The sequence below is a fragment of the Rhineura floridana genome, chromosome 1 (genome assembly GCF_030035675.1).
Source record: "Rhineura floridana isolate rRhiFlo1 chromosome 1, rRhiFlo1.hap2, whole genome shotgun sequence".
In the NCBI taxonomy this organism is placed as follows: Eukaryota; Metazoa; Chordata; class Lepidosauria; order Squamata; family Rhineuridae; genus Rhineura; species Rhineura floridana.
Genome location: NC_084480.1, coordinates 176,089,177 through 176,104,013, shown reverse-complemented (window position 1 = coordinate 176,104,013; position 14,837 = coordinate 176,089,177). Strand labels below are relative to the sequence as shown.

The window sequence follows — 14,837 nt, the reverse complement described above, 5'->3', positions numbered from 1 at the left end:
TAAGCACATGTTCTCACTCACTGCCTAATAAATTGGATTCAGCTGTGGGAATTGACAGTGTCATAGCCTTCTAGAAGCCCTAATTCAGGCAAGATTTCCCCCCACAATTTCCTGCCACAGAACCATCTTTATTAGCAAATCTTAGCAAACCTGGGGTTGTTGACACAGGGAGGACTTATAGAGGAGCTACAACAAACCACAATTTTATCATGCACCTATTAACAGCACCCTCCTCTTCGGATGCACACCTTAACGTGGTGAGGGGGTTTGAGTGTGTTGAAGAAGCTGAGAGCAAAGCCGCCAGGAGTCTAGACCAAGAGGCTAGACTCCTAGCAGGGGCACCCAAGGCGGAATGGTCAAAGCTGAAACACCAGACTAAGATGCATCCAAACTCAGAGGAAGGCAATGGTAAACCACCTCTGAATATCTCTTACCACGAAAACCCTATGAAGAGAGTATCCAAAATGCAACACGAGATAGTGCTGGAAGATGAGACCCCCAGGTCAGAAGGCACTCACTGAGCTACTGGGGAAGAACAAAGGACAAGTACGAGTAGCGCTGTGACTAATGACGCAGCTGGGTCAAAGCCGAAAGGAAGCCCAGAGGCTGATGCACACAGATGCAAAAGGAGAGTCCTGAGTTGTACGACGCACACAACAGGAACATGGTATGTGAGAAGCATGAACCAGGGAAAATTAGAAATTGTCAAGCAAGAAATGGAACGCATCAACATTACAATACTTGGCGTGAGCGAACTAAAATGGACGGGAATGGAACATTTACAATCAGGCAACTACAAAATATTTTATGCAGGAAATGAGAAATTAAGAAGAAATGGGGTTGCTTTAATAGTGAGAAGTGATGTAGCAAGAACAATTAGGAGCTACAACGCAAGGTCTGAGCGAGTGATATCAATGAGATTAAATGGGAAACCTATCAATATAACCATCATCTAATTCTATGCTCCGACGGCAAATGCAGAAGAGGAGGAATTGGAGAGATTTTATGCAGAAGTACAGGAAGAACTTGATCACACACCAAAACAAGATGTGCTGATAATCATGGGGGCCTGGAATGCAAAAGTAAGGAACAGAAGAACTAGGAATTGTGGGAAAATGGGGCTTAGGGGATAGAAATGAAGCAGGAGAAAGACTTATTGAATTCTGTGAAGTCAATAATTTGTTTTTCGCAAATACATTTTTTGAGCAACCGAAAAGATGACTGTACGTATGGACCAAATGGTCAATATAGGAATCAAATTGATTATATAATTGGTAGCAGAAGATGGAGAAGTTCCATACTTTCTGCGAAAACAAGACCAGGAGCAGATGTGGTACAGATAATGAACTGGTCACATCGAAAATAGGAGTAAAGCTAAAGAACAACAACAAAGCAATCGTAATGCCAAAATACAATTTAAATAACATCCCAGAAGAATATAAAGATCAAAGATGGAAGCTACACACTGAAGAACTCTATAAAAGAGATGCAAGGATGACAGATTCATTCATGGAGGAACCATATGATGAAGAACCAGAAATTTTAGAATGTAAGGTGAGAGCTGCTCTTAAAATACTTGGAAGAAACAAATCACCAGGAATAGATGGCATACCAATAGAGTTGCTACAAGCTATTGAGACTAAATCTGTCCAGATTTTGACAAAAACCTGTCAAGAAATATGGAAAACTAAACAATGGCCCACAGACTGGAAGCATTCCATATACATCCCAATTCCAAAGAAAGGGGATCCCAGGAATGCAGTAATTATCGAACTATTGCCTTAATATCCCATGCAAGTAAAGTAATGCTCAAGATTCTACAACAAAGGCTCTTACCATATATGGAGCGAGAAATGCCAGATGTCCAAGCTGGATTTAGAAAGGGAAGAGGTACCAGAGATCATATCGCAAACGTATGTTGGAAAATGGAACAGACCAAGGAATTTCAGAAGAAAATCACCCTGTGCTTTATAGATTACAGCAAAGCCTTTGACTGTGTAGATCAGGAAAAACTATGGAATGCTTTAAAAGAAATGGGGGTGCCACAGCATGATTGTCCTGTTAAGCAACCTATACTCTGGACAAGAGGCTACTGTAAGGACAGAATATGGAGAAACCGATTGGTTCCCCATCGGAAAGGGTGTGAGACACGGGTGTATTTTATCACCCTGTTTATTTAATCTATATGCAGAACATATCATATGGAAAGCAGGATTGGACCAAGATGAAGGAGGTTCGAAAATTGGAGGGAGAAATATCAATAATTTAAGATATACAGACGATACCATACTACTAGCAGAAACCAGTAATGATTTGAAACGAATGCTGATGAAAGTTATAGAAGAAAGCACAAAAGCAGGACTACAGCTGAACATCAAAAAGACTAAAGTAATGACAACAGAAGATTTATGTAACTTTAAAGTTGACAATGAGGACATTGAACTTGTCAAGGATTATCAATACCTTGGCACAATCATTAACCATAATGGAGACAATAGTCAAGAAATCAGAAGAAGGCTAGGACTGGGGAGGGCAGCTATGAGAGAACTAGAAAAGGTCCTCAAATGCAAAGATGTATCACTGAACACTAAAGCCAGGACCATTCAGACCATGGTATTTCCGATCTCTATGTATGGATGTGAAAGCTGAACAGTGAAAAAGGCGGATAAGAGAAAAATCAACTCATTTGAAATGTGGTGTTGGAGAACAGCTTTGCGTGTACCATGGACTTCAAAAAAGACCAATAATTGGGTGTCAGAACAAATTAAACCAGAACTATCACTAGAAGCTAAAATGATGAAACTGAGGTTATCATACTTTGGACACATCATGAGAAGACCTGATTCACTAGAAAAGACAATAATGCTGGGAAAAACAGAAGGGAGTAGAAAAAGAGGAAGGCCAAACAAGAGATGGATTGATTCCATAAAGGAAGCCACAGACCTGAACTTACAAGATCTGAACAGGGTGGTTCATGACAGATGCTCTTGGAGGTCACTGATTCATAGGGTCGCCATAAGTCGTAGTTGACTTGGAGGCACATAACAACAACAACAACATTAACAGCACATGGAACTTCTTCATGCTTTAACAATAGGACTGTCTGCTATCATCTATTTATGATAGGTCCCATTCTGAGAGACCTTTGGAGAACAAGTGACTAACAAGTCAAATAAACAAAATTCACTAATAGGCAAAACACCTTGTGGTTTAAGACCATGCCTATGGCCAACAGACATTTCTAACAAACTTTAAAAAGCAGGGGAAATAGGTTGATATAATGAATGCACCAGGGGAGGGGGAGACCTCTGAGATATTGTCTCTGAGATATTGTACTGCCCTTTAAATTTTTAAAAATTAAAAACACAATTTGGGTTGCTCAACCCCTTAGGGACGTCCCTGCTGCCATCTTGGGTGATGGTAGATGTGCGCACTGACATGATGACACACTGATATGACAGGTAGGTGGGGCAGGTGGGCTGATTTAAGTCCTGCACTGCCTCTATCGGGCGGGGGTGTTTGGCTTTATGGCACTGTGGACCCAGGGCAGGCTGGTGCCCAAGGGCCAAGTCATGCCTGGCACCTGCCCTGCTTTGATGGATGTTAAGTAGGGATGGGATCCGCATTTCGGTGCCAGTTCGATTTTTGCCCTGTCAAACTTCCTTCTGGTACTGCTTCGTAAGGGATCAATGTTTGCTATTTGTGATAAATACTAATATGGGTTTTTTTCTGCAAAAATATCGATATTAACATCAATATTTTAAATATATTTTTCATATTTTTAAAAAATATTGCTATTTTCCCTCAGAATATTAATAGTGATATTTTGAGGGGAAATTTTCAGGCAATTTTTCTTTAAAAATCCACTTGAGCCGTTGAAAACTGCTAGAAAAAAACCCAATCTGCGAGGACAAAAAAGCGAATAAATAGGAAATCCAGTGTCAAATTCAAATTTTGTGAATTTTGATTATACCCCTACTGTTAAGCAAGCATTTCTGAGTTCAGGACTACAGGTTTTGTAAGACTTTGTTTTGAAATGAGCTTAATGGAAGTAACAGAATGACATGGGGGATATTTTCAATTTAGTGTGGTAGAATGCGAAAAATCCAAACTAGCATAGTATACAGCCACTCTGAGCCAAACGGAAATCGTGCATTCTCCCTCTCTCTTTAGTTGTTGTTTTTAAAACTCTCAGACATATGAGCCCAGGGAACTAACTGTAGCAATAATTGAGTGTTGATGCAACTGTGAGATAAATGTGACATTCTTGTGTTTATCTCTGAAGTGTCTTCCAGATAAACAGTCCAACCTGAAAACCAGTCTTTTGCTATTTTAAAAACATAAAACAAAACAAGTTAATTTTCTACCTGAAAGGCTGCAAGGTTGACATGTTGAAAATGGAAATGGACTGCCTTCAAGTCAATTCCGACTTATGAGGACCCTATGAATAGGGTTTTCATGGTAAGCGGTATTCAGAGGGGGTTTGCCATTGCTTTCCTCTGAGGCAGCTGAGAGGCAGTGACTGCCCCAAGGTCACCCAGTGAGCTTCATGGCTGTGTGGGGATTCGAACCCTGGTCTCCCAGGTCGTAGCCCAACACCTTAACCACTATACCACACTTGCTCTCAGGTTGACATGTTAGAAGAACATTAAAGGAGGGAGCCCAATTTGAAGAAAATAAAGTTTTGCATGTAAGAGAGAATGCAATGCATTTTTGGTTACTGCAAAATTACTGCAGTTTACATTGTCAGTCCTATATACATTTAAACCATGGTAATGCATGAAGGGCAAGTTATGAACTGCACAACAATCGTGAGAAGGGAGGAACTAACATTTTGGTGGCATAGGAGCACTCAGGTGTGCAACAATGCCTTGACAAGATGTGAAACTAACTACTGGAGTATGTGATTTTCAGCAGAGAACCTAAAGGAAAGGGATGCTTAGCCCTTTTGTGACCCACTGATTTTCAACTCCAAATCTCCCACCCCAGATGCTTCTCCCTTTGCAGGGTTCCACATGCTTATCCTTGCAAACATGCATGTGAAAGACGACAGGGGGGGAACCACTAGAGGGTGATTTGAAATAGAAATCAGGCAATGATGTTTTAAGCATCACCCCCTTGACTCCCCACTTCTCCACCCAAGAGTCACCTCTCTCTCAAAGCTGCTTTTCTTGCAAACAACAAAGAAAAAAATCTGTTGGGGCATCATTACATGAGTTTCTGTGCAACTTGGATCTAACAACGCATGATGTGGGAGAGTAGTGAGCAGGGTCTCTTACAATGTTTAAATGTAATTCTTAGCAGCTCCACATGGTGACTCTGACAAATAGGAAAATTAGTCAGGTGTGTGTGTCCCCACACCATTTCCCAATCTAAATTCTACCCCACCCCCCAGCAAGAAGTTGTTATGAGCTCAACAGGGGAAACAGAGGCATCTATGTGTTTTTCCCAACGGGACAAATAGCTTCCAGTGGGAGGCAATTCAGACTGAACAATGCCATTGGGATAAGGATTAAAACCCATAAAGTCCCCCATGACTTCTTCTTTTTAAGGAAACTTGAGGAGACCTAATCATGGATCTTCAAGGGTTCGTCTCCGTTGGTCCTTAGATGCTTGGTTTATCTTGTAAAACCTTGGTCAAGAAAAACAAATGCTTAAACTTATTCCCAACAACCTTGTCTCCAGCGTCCTTGTACTCATGCATGTAGCAGTAATGGCCACCAGCTTGGATGGCTTTAAAAGAAGATTAGACAAATTCATGGAGGACAGGGCTATCAATGACTACTAGCCATGATGGCTGTGCTCTGCCACCCTAGTCAGAAGGCAGCATGCTTCTGAAAACCAGTTGCCGGAAGCCTCAGGAGGGAAGAGTGTTTTGCACCAGCTGCAGCTTCTGGACCAACCTCAAGGGCAGCCCCACATAGGGCGCATTACAGTAATCCAGCCTGGAGGTTACCAGTGCGTGGACAACAGTGATCAGGCTATCCCGATCCAGAAACAGCCGCAGCTATCTTACCAGTCAGAGCTGGTAAAAAGCACTCCTAGCCACTGATGCCTCCTGGGCCTCTAGCAACAAAGATGGCTCCAGGAGCACCCCCAGGCTACGGACCTGCTCTTTCAGAGGGAGTACAACTCCATCCAAAGCAGGCAACTGACCAATTATCCGAACTCGGGAACCACCAACCCACAGTGTCTCCATCTTGCGAGGATTCAGACTCAGTTTATTGGCCCTCATCCAGCCCTCCGCAGAGTCCAGGCAGTGGTCCAGGGCTTGCATGGCCTCTCCCGATTCAGATGTTACAGAGAAATATAGCTGGGTATCATCAGTGTACTGCTGACACCTCACCCCAAATCTTCTGATGACTGCTCCCAAGGATGCATATTAGAAGACTCTTCTCAGTCACCAACACACTCCCCTTTCATGCTGATTGTTTCATAGGATGCTAGAGACATAGGCCCCCTGCTGACACCCTGCTCTAAAAAAAGAAAGGGGTCTAAGACACCCCCCAAGACCCTGAATGACTAGACCCCTGGTTTCTGTGTTCAAGACTATAAGTTTTGTAAGATCTTGTTTTGAAATGAGCTTATGGGAAGCAGCAGAATGGCATGAGGGGTATTTTCAATTTAACATGGCGGAATGTGAAAAATCCATGGGGGCTATAGTATACCGCCACTCTCATGGCTGTATAATACAGGGGCATTTACAAAGTGCACTGACCTTTTTGGGTAGCCTCTGGGTGAGCCTATTTTGTTTGTGCTATCCACATATTTAGTCAACTGTTGCTCCTAAGGCTGATTCAAAGTATATCTTTGCAGCAAGAGTGTGATTGCTGCATGTTCCAGTCCACACAGCTCCAGTAACATGTTACCATATGTGTGGGCAGGACAGTGTGGCTACCTTCCACACCAGCACAACCAGCCCCTCTTAAGCAACAATGGTACGGGAAGTTACCTCATTGTCCACCTGCATGGGACTAGACCCCACAAAAGCAACTCCCACACCGCAAATGGAACATGCCCTTGGTCCTGCACTATTCCTTGAACTAGCTTCTTTTTGTATGACTCTATGTCTTTGTTTCCTCCTGCCTACCTTTGCTACATTTACTGTCCTGATTCTCTCTTCTCCCATTCTTTATCCATTGGCAGTCACTACTTTCTATCTTCACATCTGATTGGTCTTAATCTGACAACTTCCTATTTTTTCTCTTCTCTTTTTCTGTGGCCTTCTTAATTGCTGTTCAGCATTTAACAAATTTGTAATTGTCAGCAATTCTTTTTGTTGGACCATCTCCACATGTTGGCTCATACTCAAACTTGGCTCTCCCAAGCCAATTCTGGGGCTCATGTTGCCCAAAATGCTGGCTCTCTGTCATTTTCCCACGCTCCGCACCATGATAATCATGAGAAATATCTTTCAAGCAGGCTACAGTATTCCTCTTTCCAAATAACTTTCATCTTTATATGTTTTCCTCCTATTCCATTGTTATATTTTCCTTATAAATGGTTTATCACCTTTAGCCTATTCCCATTATTTTCCACCCTCTATTGCTCTTCTTGAATCCCAGCAATCTAGTTTCTATTCACACTATTCTACTAAACCCTCACTTACAAAAAATGTCAAATGATCTTTTGGTAGGTAAAGGTCAAGGTGCTTTCTTTGTCCTTGTGTTCCTTGATCTCTTATTTGTGTGTGCTCTCACTAATCTTCTGGAATTCTTGCCTGGCCTTTGTTTTTCTCTTATGTTTCCCTTTCGGAGGCTCAACTGCACAGATGATGCAGGAAATCTATGAATTGATTCAAAGTTCCCTATAAGATTATTCCCCATTTTCTCTCCTTGAGATTCTTTCATTAAGTTATCTTCTATTCACATTTTTCTCTTTGCGATCTTATTGCTGCATTTGATCTGCATTGTCTCTGCGCAGATCATCAGCTTTATCTTTCTGTTCTCCCTCTCTTTCTCATACCTCAACTGCCTTTTGCCATTTCCTTCTGGATATTCCAGTCTCCCTTCAAGATCAACACAGCTAAAGCAGAATACATTGGGTAGACTCTCTTTCATCTGCTTTCCCTGGTCTTTACCTCTAATGGTGAAAGGATCTGTCAACTTAAGTTCTCTCAGTTTATCATTTTTCCAATCGTAAATTCAGTTCTCCACGTTTCTGCATCAATTTGCACTTTTTAAAAAAATCCTCATGAAAATTTTTCAGCATTTTAGCGTGAATTTCTAATAAACCTTTTTGTATGCATTTTTTACTAAAGTATACATTTTGTTAGCAATTTCTCTGAATATAATGCATTTTTGTATATTGTTTTCACTAATATATTCATTTTTATGCACACTGTCCCCAGATATATGCATTTTTTAAAACATTGGTTGGAGAATTACATTCAGAAATTCGGATAAGTGCAAATTTTGAAAGATGGCTGTGTTTTAGTTCTCATATAGTTTCAGAAAGTGCAAATTTGATAGACTCGGCTTTAAATGCAAACCTAATTTCTCCCCTCCCATCCCTATCTCTTACTATTAATGGTTTTGTGGTCCATCCTTCTTCTTCTGCTCGAAGTCATATCTTATCCCCACCTTTCTTTTCTCTCCAAACCTGTTCAGTCACCAAGTCTGGTGTCTTCTTATTTTCTCTAAGGGCAGCAGTACACATTGCGTGTGCAACATATATGCACATGGGTCTTCAGAACCCCTTGTTCATGCACCTGGGAAAGCTCAATTGGCCCATTTTTCTCAGCATGTAAGCACATATTTTACTTCAACACTTGCTGCAGAAAATGCCAGTAGAACACCAATGTGCTCAACAACAATTGCAAAGGGTAGTCGGTGTCCCTTAAATCTATCAACTATTAATTGGATAAGATTTTGATTGAATAATCAAGCCCTTATCATTTCTTGCCTTGTCTATTGTGATAAGTGCAATTTATTGTATTGCTGTAACACAGCACTACAATCAATGAACAAACTACAAAGGCACTAACAATTCTTTTGTCCCATAATTAATGACATCTGCCATGAGAACTAAGCAGTATTCATTACAGTCCAAACTCCAGCTTTATACGTCTTTGGCACCAGCATAACAGACAGCAGGCCTTCAAATGTCATTCTGAAGCAACTGATTGACAAATAAGCCAAATTACCAGGCATTATCAATATGCTTCCAGCTCGTATCACCTCGTTTAACAGCAGCCTGTAATTTATCCCAGTCCTTCAAGCTTGCCTGATGATCCCATCCTAACAAGACGTCAATTCTTGTCTGTCTTGGGCACTAAAACAAGGGTGACACACAGAAAGCCAGGAAGTCCTGCAATCTTAGAAATGCTCAATTCCTTTCCTAACAAAGGGACCAGTGTGGTAAGAAGAGGAAATGGAAACTAGACTTTTTTAAAAGCTCGGAGTGAGAAGTGAAATTTCAGAGGTTTTGCCAACTTCAAAGCTAACAAAACTGAGGGAACTCAGTGCTTGTACAGTTCATTAGTATCAAAAGAACTGAAATAAAAAATGTCAGATTGAAAGAAATCAAGGGGTCTTCCTAGGAGAAGCCAGAGTTCAACTTGTGAACCAGAAAACTGAGGTTCACTCCACATGCGCTGAAGAATATAGATGCTAACTCTCTACGTTGTAGATATGCTCGGCATACCATTGATTGCAACATAAGCGGGACACTTATATTCGCCCGCTGGTAGCCAATTCACAACATCACACAAAAGCCACCAGCACGCGTGCTTTAACTGCTTTCTACCAACCTCAAAATCTACTAAATGTACTCGTAAGAGCTGTAAATAGAACTACCAATCAATAATTCTGGGTCACATCACTGTAAACTGAGTTGTTGTAGCATTTGAACCTCCTTTGGGGAATCAGGATCAGTGATAAAGTGTATTTCATAAAGCAAAACGTTACCTGCAAATCTAACAACGTTATACATTATTAAACACAGACACCATGAATGCCACATCCAGGACACTGAATAGATAAGTACGGACCTCTGTACATGATTTAGAGACCACATATCAGCAATCTTGACCCAAACAAAATTAACAACCTGTTTCAAAACACTTTAATTTTATGGTCACACCCACTCTGACCTGGAGATATTTCCTATAGTGCAACCATTAAATCCAGGGATACCAGAAGAGACAACTTCTGGATCCATAGACAAAAGGCATTAACACCGTGGACTTAATGTGGAAGACAACACAATTTCTATCTGCCTTTTTAAAAAATGAAAGCCCTCTCTTGCCCATGCCACACTCCTTAGAATTATTCCATTCTGACCAGAGCTTGGAAAAGTTACTTTTTTGAACTACAACTCCCATCAGCCCCAGCCAGCATGGCCACTGGATTGGGCTGATGGGAGTTGTAGTTCAAAAAAGTAACTTTTCCAAGCTCTGCTCTTCTCAGAGTATTCTTCTGAAATCTAAACAATGATATTAAAAATGTACATTGAGCATTGTCTCTGTTTCCAGAGTTCAAGAGCTAAGATAGGAAATTCATGTGTGCATCCACAAAAAGTCATAGCATTTCAGACAACAAAGATGAGATTTCTTCCACTGTACTGCGCAATGTTTTTGAATAAATTATATTTACCTCCTGCTCATGTCAGTGCATATCTCCAGCTTTCTTTATGCATTAGATAATGACTCTGCAGGCAAGGTTGTCTAAGACTATAACTTTTCATGTGTTTTATTGTTGTTTCTTTCCCCCCTTTATGTCCCTTTCCAGACACGTAAAGATATTTATGTATCTCACAGTGTAAGGTTGAGTAAGCCAAACTATGGCTAACACAAAAACTATTTAATGCTAGCACCCTTCAAACTTTGTATTTAGGTCATTTGTTACAAAGTTCTACAGTATACCATCAATATGCATCTTACAATTGCTCTTTTATGAGCTAAACATGATCTGCTAGAATCTTAATTCTGCTAAATAGAAAATAAACACAGCCATTTTCTGATATGATGTTGTTCTATTGAAAGGAAAAAGCCCATACCTTTTTTTTGTTAGCCGGACAGATGTAGAAATTTTCAATGACTGTAGCAATCCCAGGCTGTAGATTCAACTTGGTATATAATGTTCCAAAATCTGAGGACCTGAGGAGATGGAAAACAGAACTTTAAGCCAGTACAGGAATACTCCGAATAACAGTCACTCGTTTAACAGACACTCACTATAACAGACATTCTCCAACTCCACCATACCCCAATTAACATACGCAATTATGGACACTTAATGGCATGATGCCGCTGCCATCTAGTGGCGACTGCAGTGCAGTACATGCATAGATAATTGCTTCACTTTAAGTACATTTTCACTTTACATACACGCTCCGGTCCCATTGCGTATGTTAATGCGGGGTATTCCTGTATTTTCTAATTCAAAAAGGTGATGGAGCAGATGTATATATGGCTCACATATTATGCATTTGAAAATTAGTGTAAAGATTGATTGATTGACTGACTGACTGACTGAATTTGGATCCTGCCGTTTTTCCCAAAGGAGCCCAGGTAAAACTGATAGGTAAAGTAATAATCAAATTCTGAAGGCCCTGCTCAAGTACAACATATGAATGAAACAAACTTGAGATCAAGTCACAACATATTGATTCACCCACATGTTGATATGCTTTATCCACATTTACAAAACAGAAGTTAACCTTTTCTTGTGGAGAGGGCCTGTCGGAAAACAAGATAAGCTCTCCAACAACAACAACAAAACCTGTCAAGTACAAATACATGAGAGGAAAAAGACAATAAAAGCTTTAAAACAAGTAAGGGCACTAAAGGTACTACATAGACCCTCTTAGTGACATCCCAAGAATTTGATGAACATGTTTTCAAAGAGGGATTATATTGAGAAATAGTGTAGTTTTTCATGTGTTGTTTTAAAAAAAACCTTACACGTGCATTAGCAGATACAGTAGGGCCCCACTTTACAGTGCTTTGCTTTACAGTGCTTCGCTAACACAGCGGTCTCAGATGCAATTAGACTAAAGCCCCACTCCATATGGCGCTTGTCCCGCTTTTACGGCGGTTTTCAGGCATTGCACGCCATTCTATTCAATGAGTTCTGCTTTACAGCGGTTTTTGCTTTACAGCAGGGGTCCAGAACATAACCTGCTGTATGAGTGGGGCCCTACAGTATTTTTATTTTTTATTTTACAAAATACAATTATTTACAGACACATATTTGAAATGATATCATAATGAAAAGATGGTAGGGATTATCATGATCATTCAACATTATAATTTGTGACTAGAACATTGTTGTGGTTGTTGTTTTATCACTACATTTGTATTCCACTTTTCCTTCAAGGAGCTCAAGGTGATGTACCAGTGTACTCCCCCTCACATTTTATCCTCACAACAACCCTGTGAGGTAGGTTAGGCTGAGAGATAGTGAGTGGCCCCAGGTCACCCTTTTAGCTTCACAGCTGAGTAGGGATTTGAAACTTGGTCTCCCAGGTCCTAGTCTGACTTAGCCCAAGGAGACCTAGGTTCCAATACCTGTTCATCCATACAGTTCAGGATAGAACTGTATAGTTCGTAATCCCCTGTACAGACGTTTTGTATAGAAAAAGCAGCTGCTAAGGCTACAATTTAAAGGGGAAGAGGATCTTCTGAACACTTTCTACATACACCACTTTCCTGCTGAAAATACAGCTGCTTTTGCCTTCACAAGTGAAAATATATACGTACCCTTAAAACTGTAGCCTTAGCATTTAAATTTCAAAATAAAACAGCCAATAAAAAGAATCCTGGAAGGAAGTACATATAACTGTGAGTTCTGCCTTAACTGGAGCAAAGAGAAGGAAGAGACAGGGAAGGACCATGATCCACATGCCATTCCATATAATAATACCAACACAGGTAGCTGAATAAGTGCATCAGTACCATCTCCACCCAGATGTGAATGTCTATTACAGTGAAGCTACATCAGTGATGTCTCTACATCTTGAGATAGTCATGCATGCTCATCAAGATACTCATTTGTTTTATACCCCTTGGAGCCTGCTGCAGGTTAATGGAGATTGTGTGAAGTGGCATTGATTATGAAAAGCACCTCTAGAAGAACAGGTGAGGATATTTTAATGCATTTTAACCTGAAATATATCTCCATCCCTTTTGACCCTTTCAGGTGTTAAAAGACTGGTACAGCAGACTCTCTTGATAATTCTGCCACCCTCAGAAGTTTGGGCTTCCTCTGCGGCAGTTCCTAAATTGTGTAGCTGTCTCCGCACAGAGGTGCGTCTAACATCTTGTTGTATAGCTTTGGCCAAATGTTAAATTTATTTATTTATTTATTATATTTCTATACCGCCCAATAGCCGTAGCTCTCTGGGCGGTGCACAACATAAAGCTGCACCTCTTACCCTGGCCCTTTTCAGTTAGGGTATTTTGTTTTGTGGGTCCCACCTCTTTTGCTGAATAATTTTTGTCCTGTTCTGGCTGAAATGGTTTTACTTGTTTTATATGTTTTTATGATTGCATATTATATTTCTGTAACCCACCTTGGGACCTTACGATTAAGAGAGAGTAAGAAAACATATAAATAATGAAAAAGAAACTGCAGGGGAGGAGTGCAAAGTCACCATGGAAATAATAGTAAGTATGTAAAAATAAGTCTCTAGTTAGATTAACATCTGAAAGATACCCATGACTGTGAAGATTAAAAATTATCTGTAATCTGTTCACAGCCCTTGACATGCAGGAGGAAAATAGCTTTTTGGGGAGTGGGGAAGACCATTTAAAAGCTTCTTACTTGCGTCTCCTTTGTGCTTTAAGGGTTTTAAAAATAACTGAATTTAATAACTGAATTTTAAGGGATTTTTCATCAGCACAGAAACTAGAACTTGCGAAGGAAAATTGGACAGGAGTGCATGCATAACATACATTACAATAGCTTCTCAAAACACCTACAGAATCCACACAGAGCTTGGAAAAGTTACTTTTTTGAACTACAACTCCCATCAGCCCAATCCAGTGGCCATGCTGGCTGGGGCTGATGGGAGTTGTAGTTCAAAAAAGTAACTTTTCCAAGCTCTGATCCATATATATTCTCAATATATTTCTAATTCAAAGTGACATTGATCGTTATTCTGCTCAGTCACATGTAACCAAAAGAAACTAAGGGGCTTTCTAATTGGTATAATCAATCAGTTAACTTGTCCGCCTGCACACTTCTTGAGGGTTCTTTTAGGCCTTCTCAGAGCACGCAGCATGAAAAATACCAGACCATTAAAGGTACAATGTCCATAAAATATGTTCAGCAGAGAAGCTCAGATCTGCTAGCATAGGAAGATAAGTCAGTCCAGTGTTGATGGGTGACAGAGGGCTGGGCCAAAATGGCTCTTGTCATTTCCATTTCAATTACAATTTCTGCAGAGGGGAGGCTGGGTTTCTGATCCGACTTGGAATGTCTTGTCTAGATATTCTTTTCAGTTTGATTGCAGTTAATCAAGATGTAGGAGGAGGATCCCCCCCCCTTCGCTGATCCACACTACACAAGCTGACAAGGCAATAGAGAAATACAGTTTCCTCTGTTGGTCTGTAGTTGATGTTGTTTTGCAAAACACATGCACTGAAAGGACTGAATCCATTCAATCAATGAAAGCAAGGATGACAAAAACCAAAATGGTTGAGTTTCCCCTCATCCCTTTCAGCCTCTGTCAGGAAAGGAGGTAAAAGGGAAAGAAATCTGCACCCCAACTCTTAGTGAGCTTTGCAGATTTATTTGACTTTAAATCAGGTGTGATAGCATGGTCAGGACTCAGGAGGCGATCCCAAAAGGATCCATTTGAAATATAATGTTTAATTAAGAGTAGGTGCAGAT

General features: G+C 40.5%; 1 protein-coding gene across 6 annotated transcripts in view; it reads right to left on the bottom strand.

Moving 5' to 3' along the window:
* Positions 1-14,837, bottom strand: part of SORCS2 (sortilin related VPS10 domain containing receptor 2) — a 202,202-nt gene that overhangs the window by 125,267 nt on the left and 62,098 nt on the right. For all 6 annotated transcript variants that reach the window (XM_061587457.1, XM_061587478.1, XM_061587444.1 and 3 more), the window contains exon 3: positions 10,999-11,098. In XM_061587457.1, the coding sequence (XP_061443441.1) occupies positions 10,999-11,098 (100 nt within the window). The remainder of the gene's footprint in view (positions 1-10,998; positions 11,099-14,837) is intronic.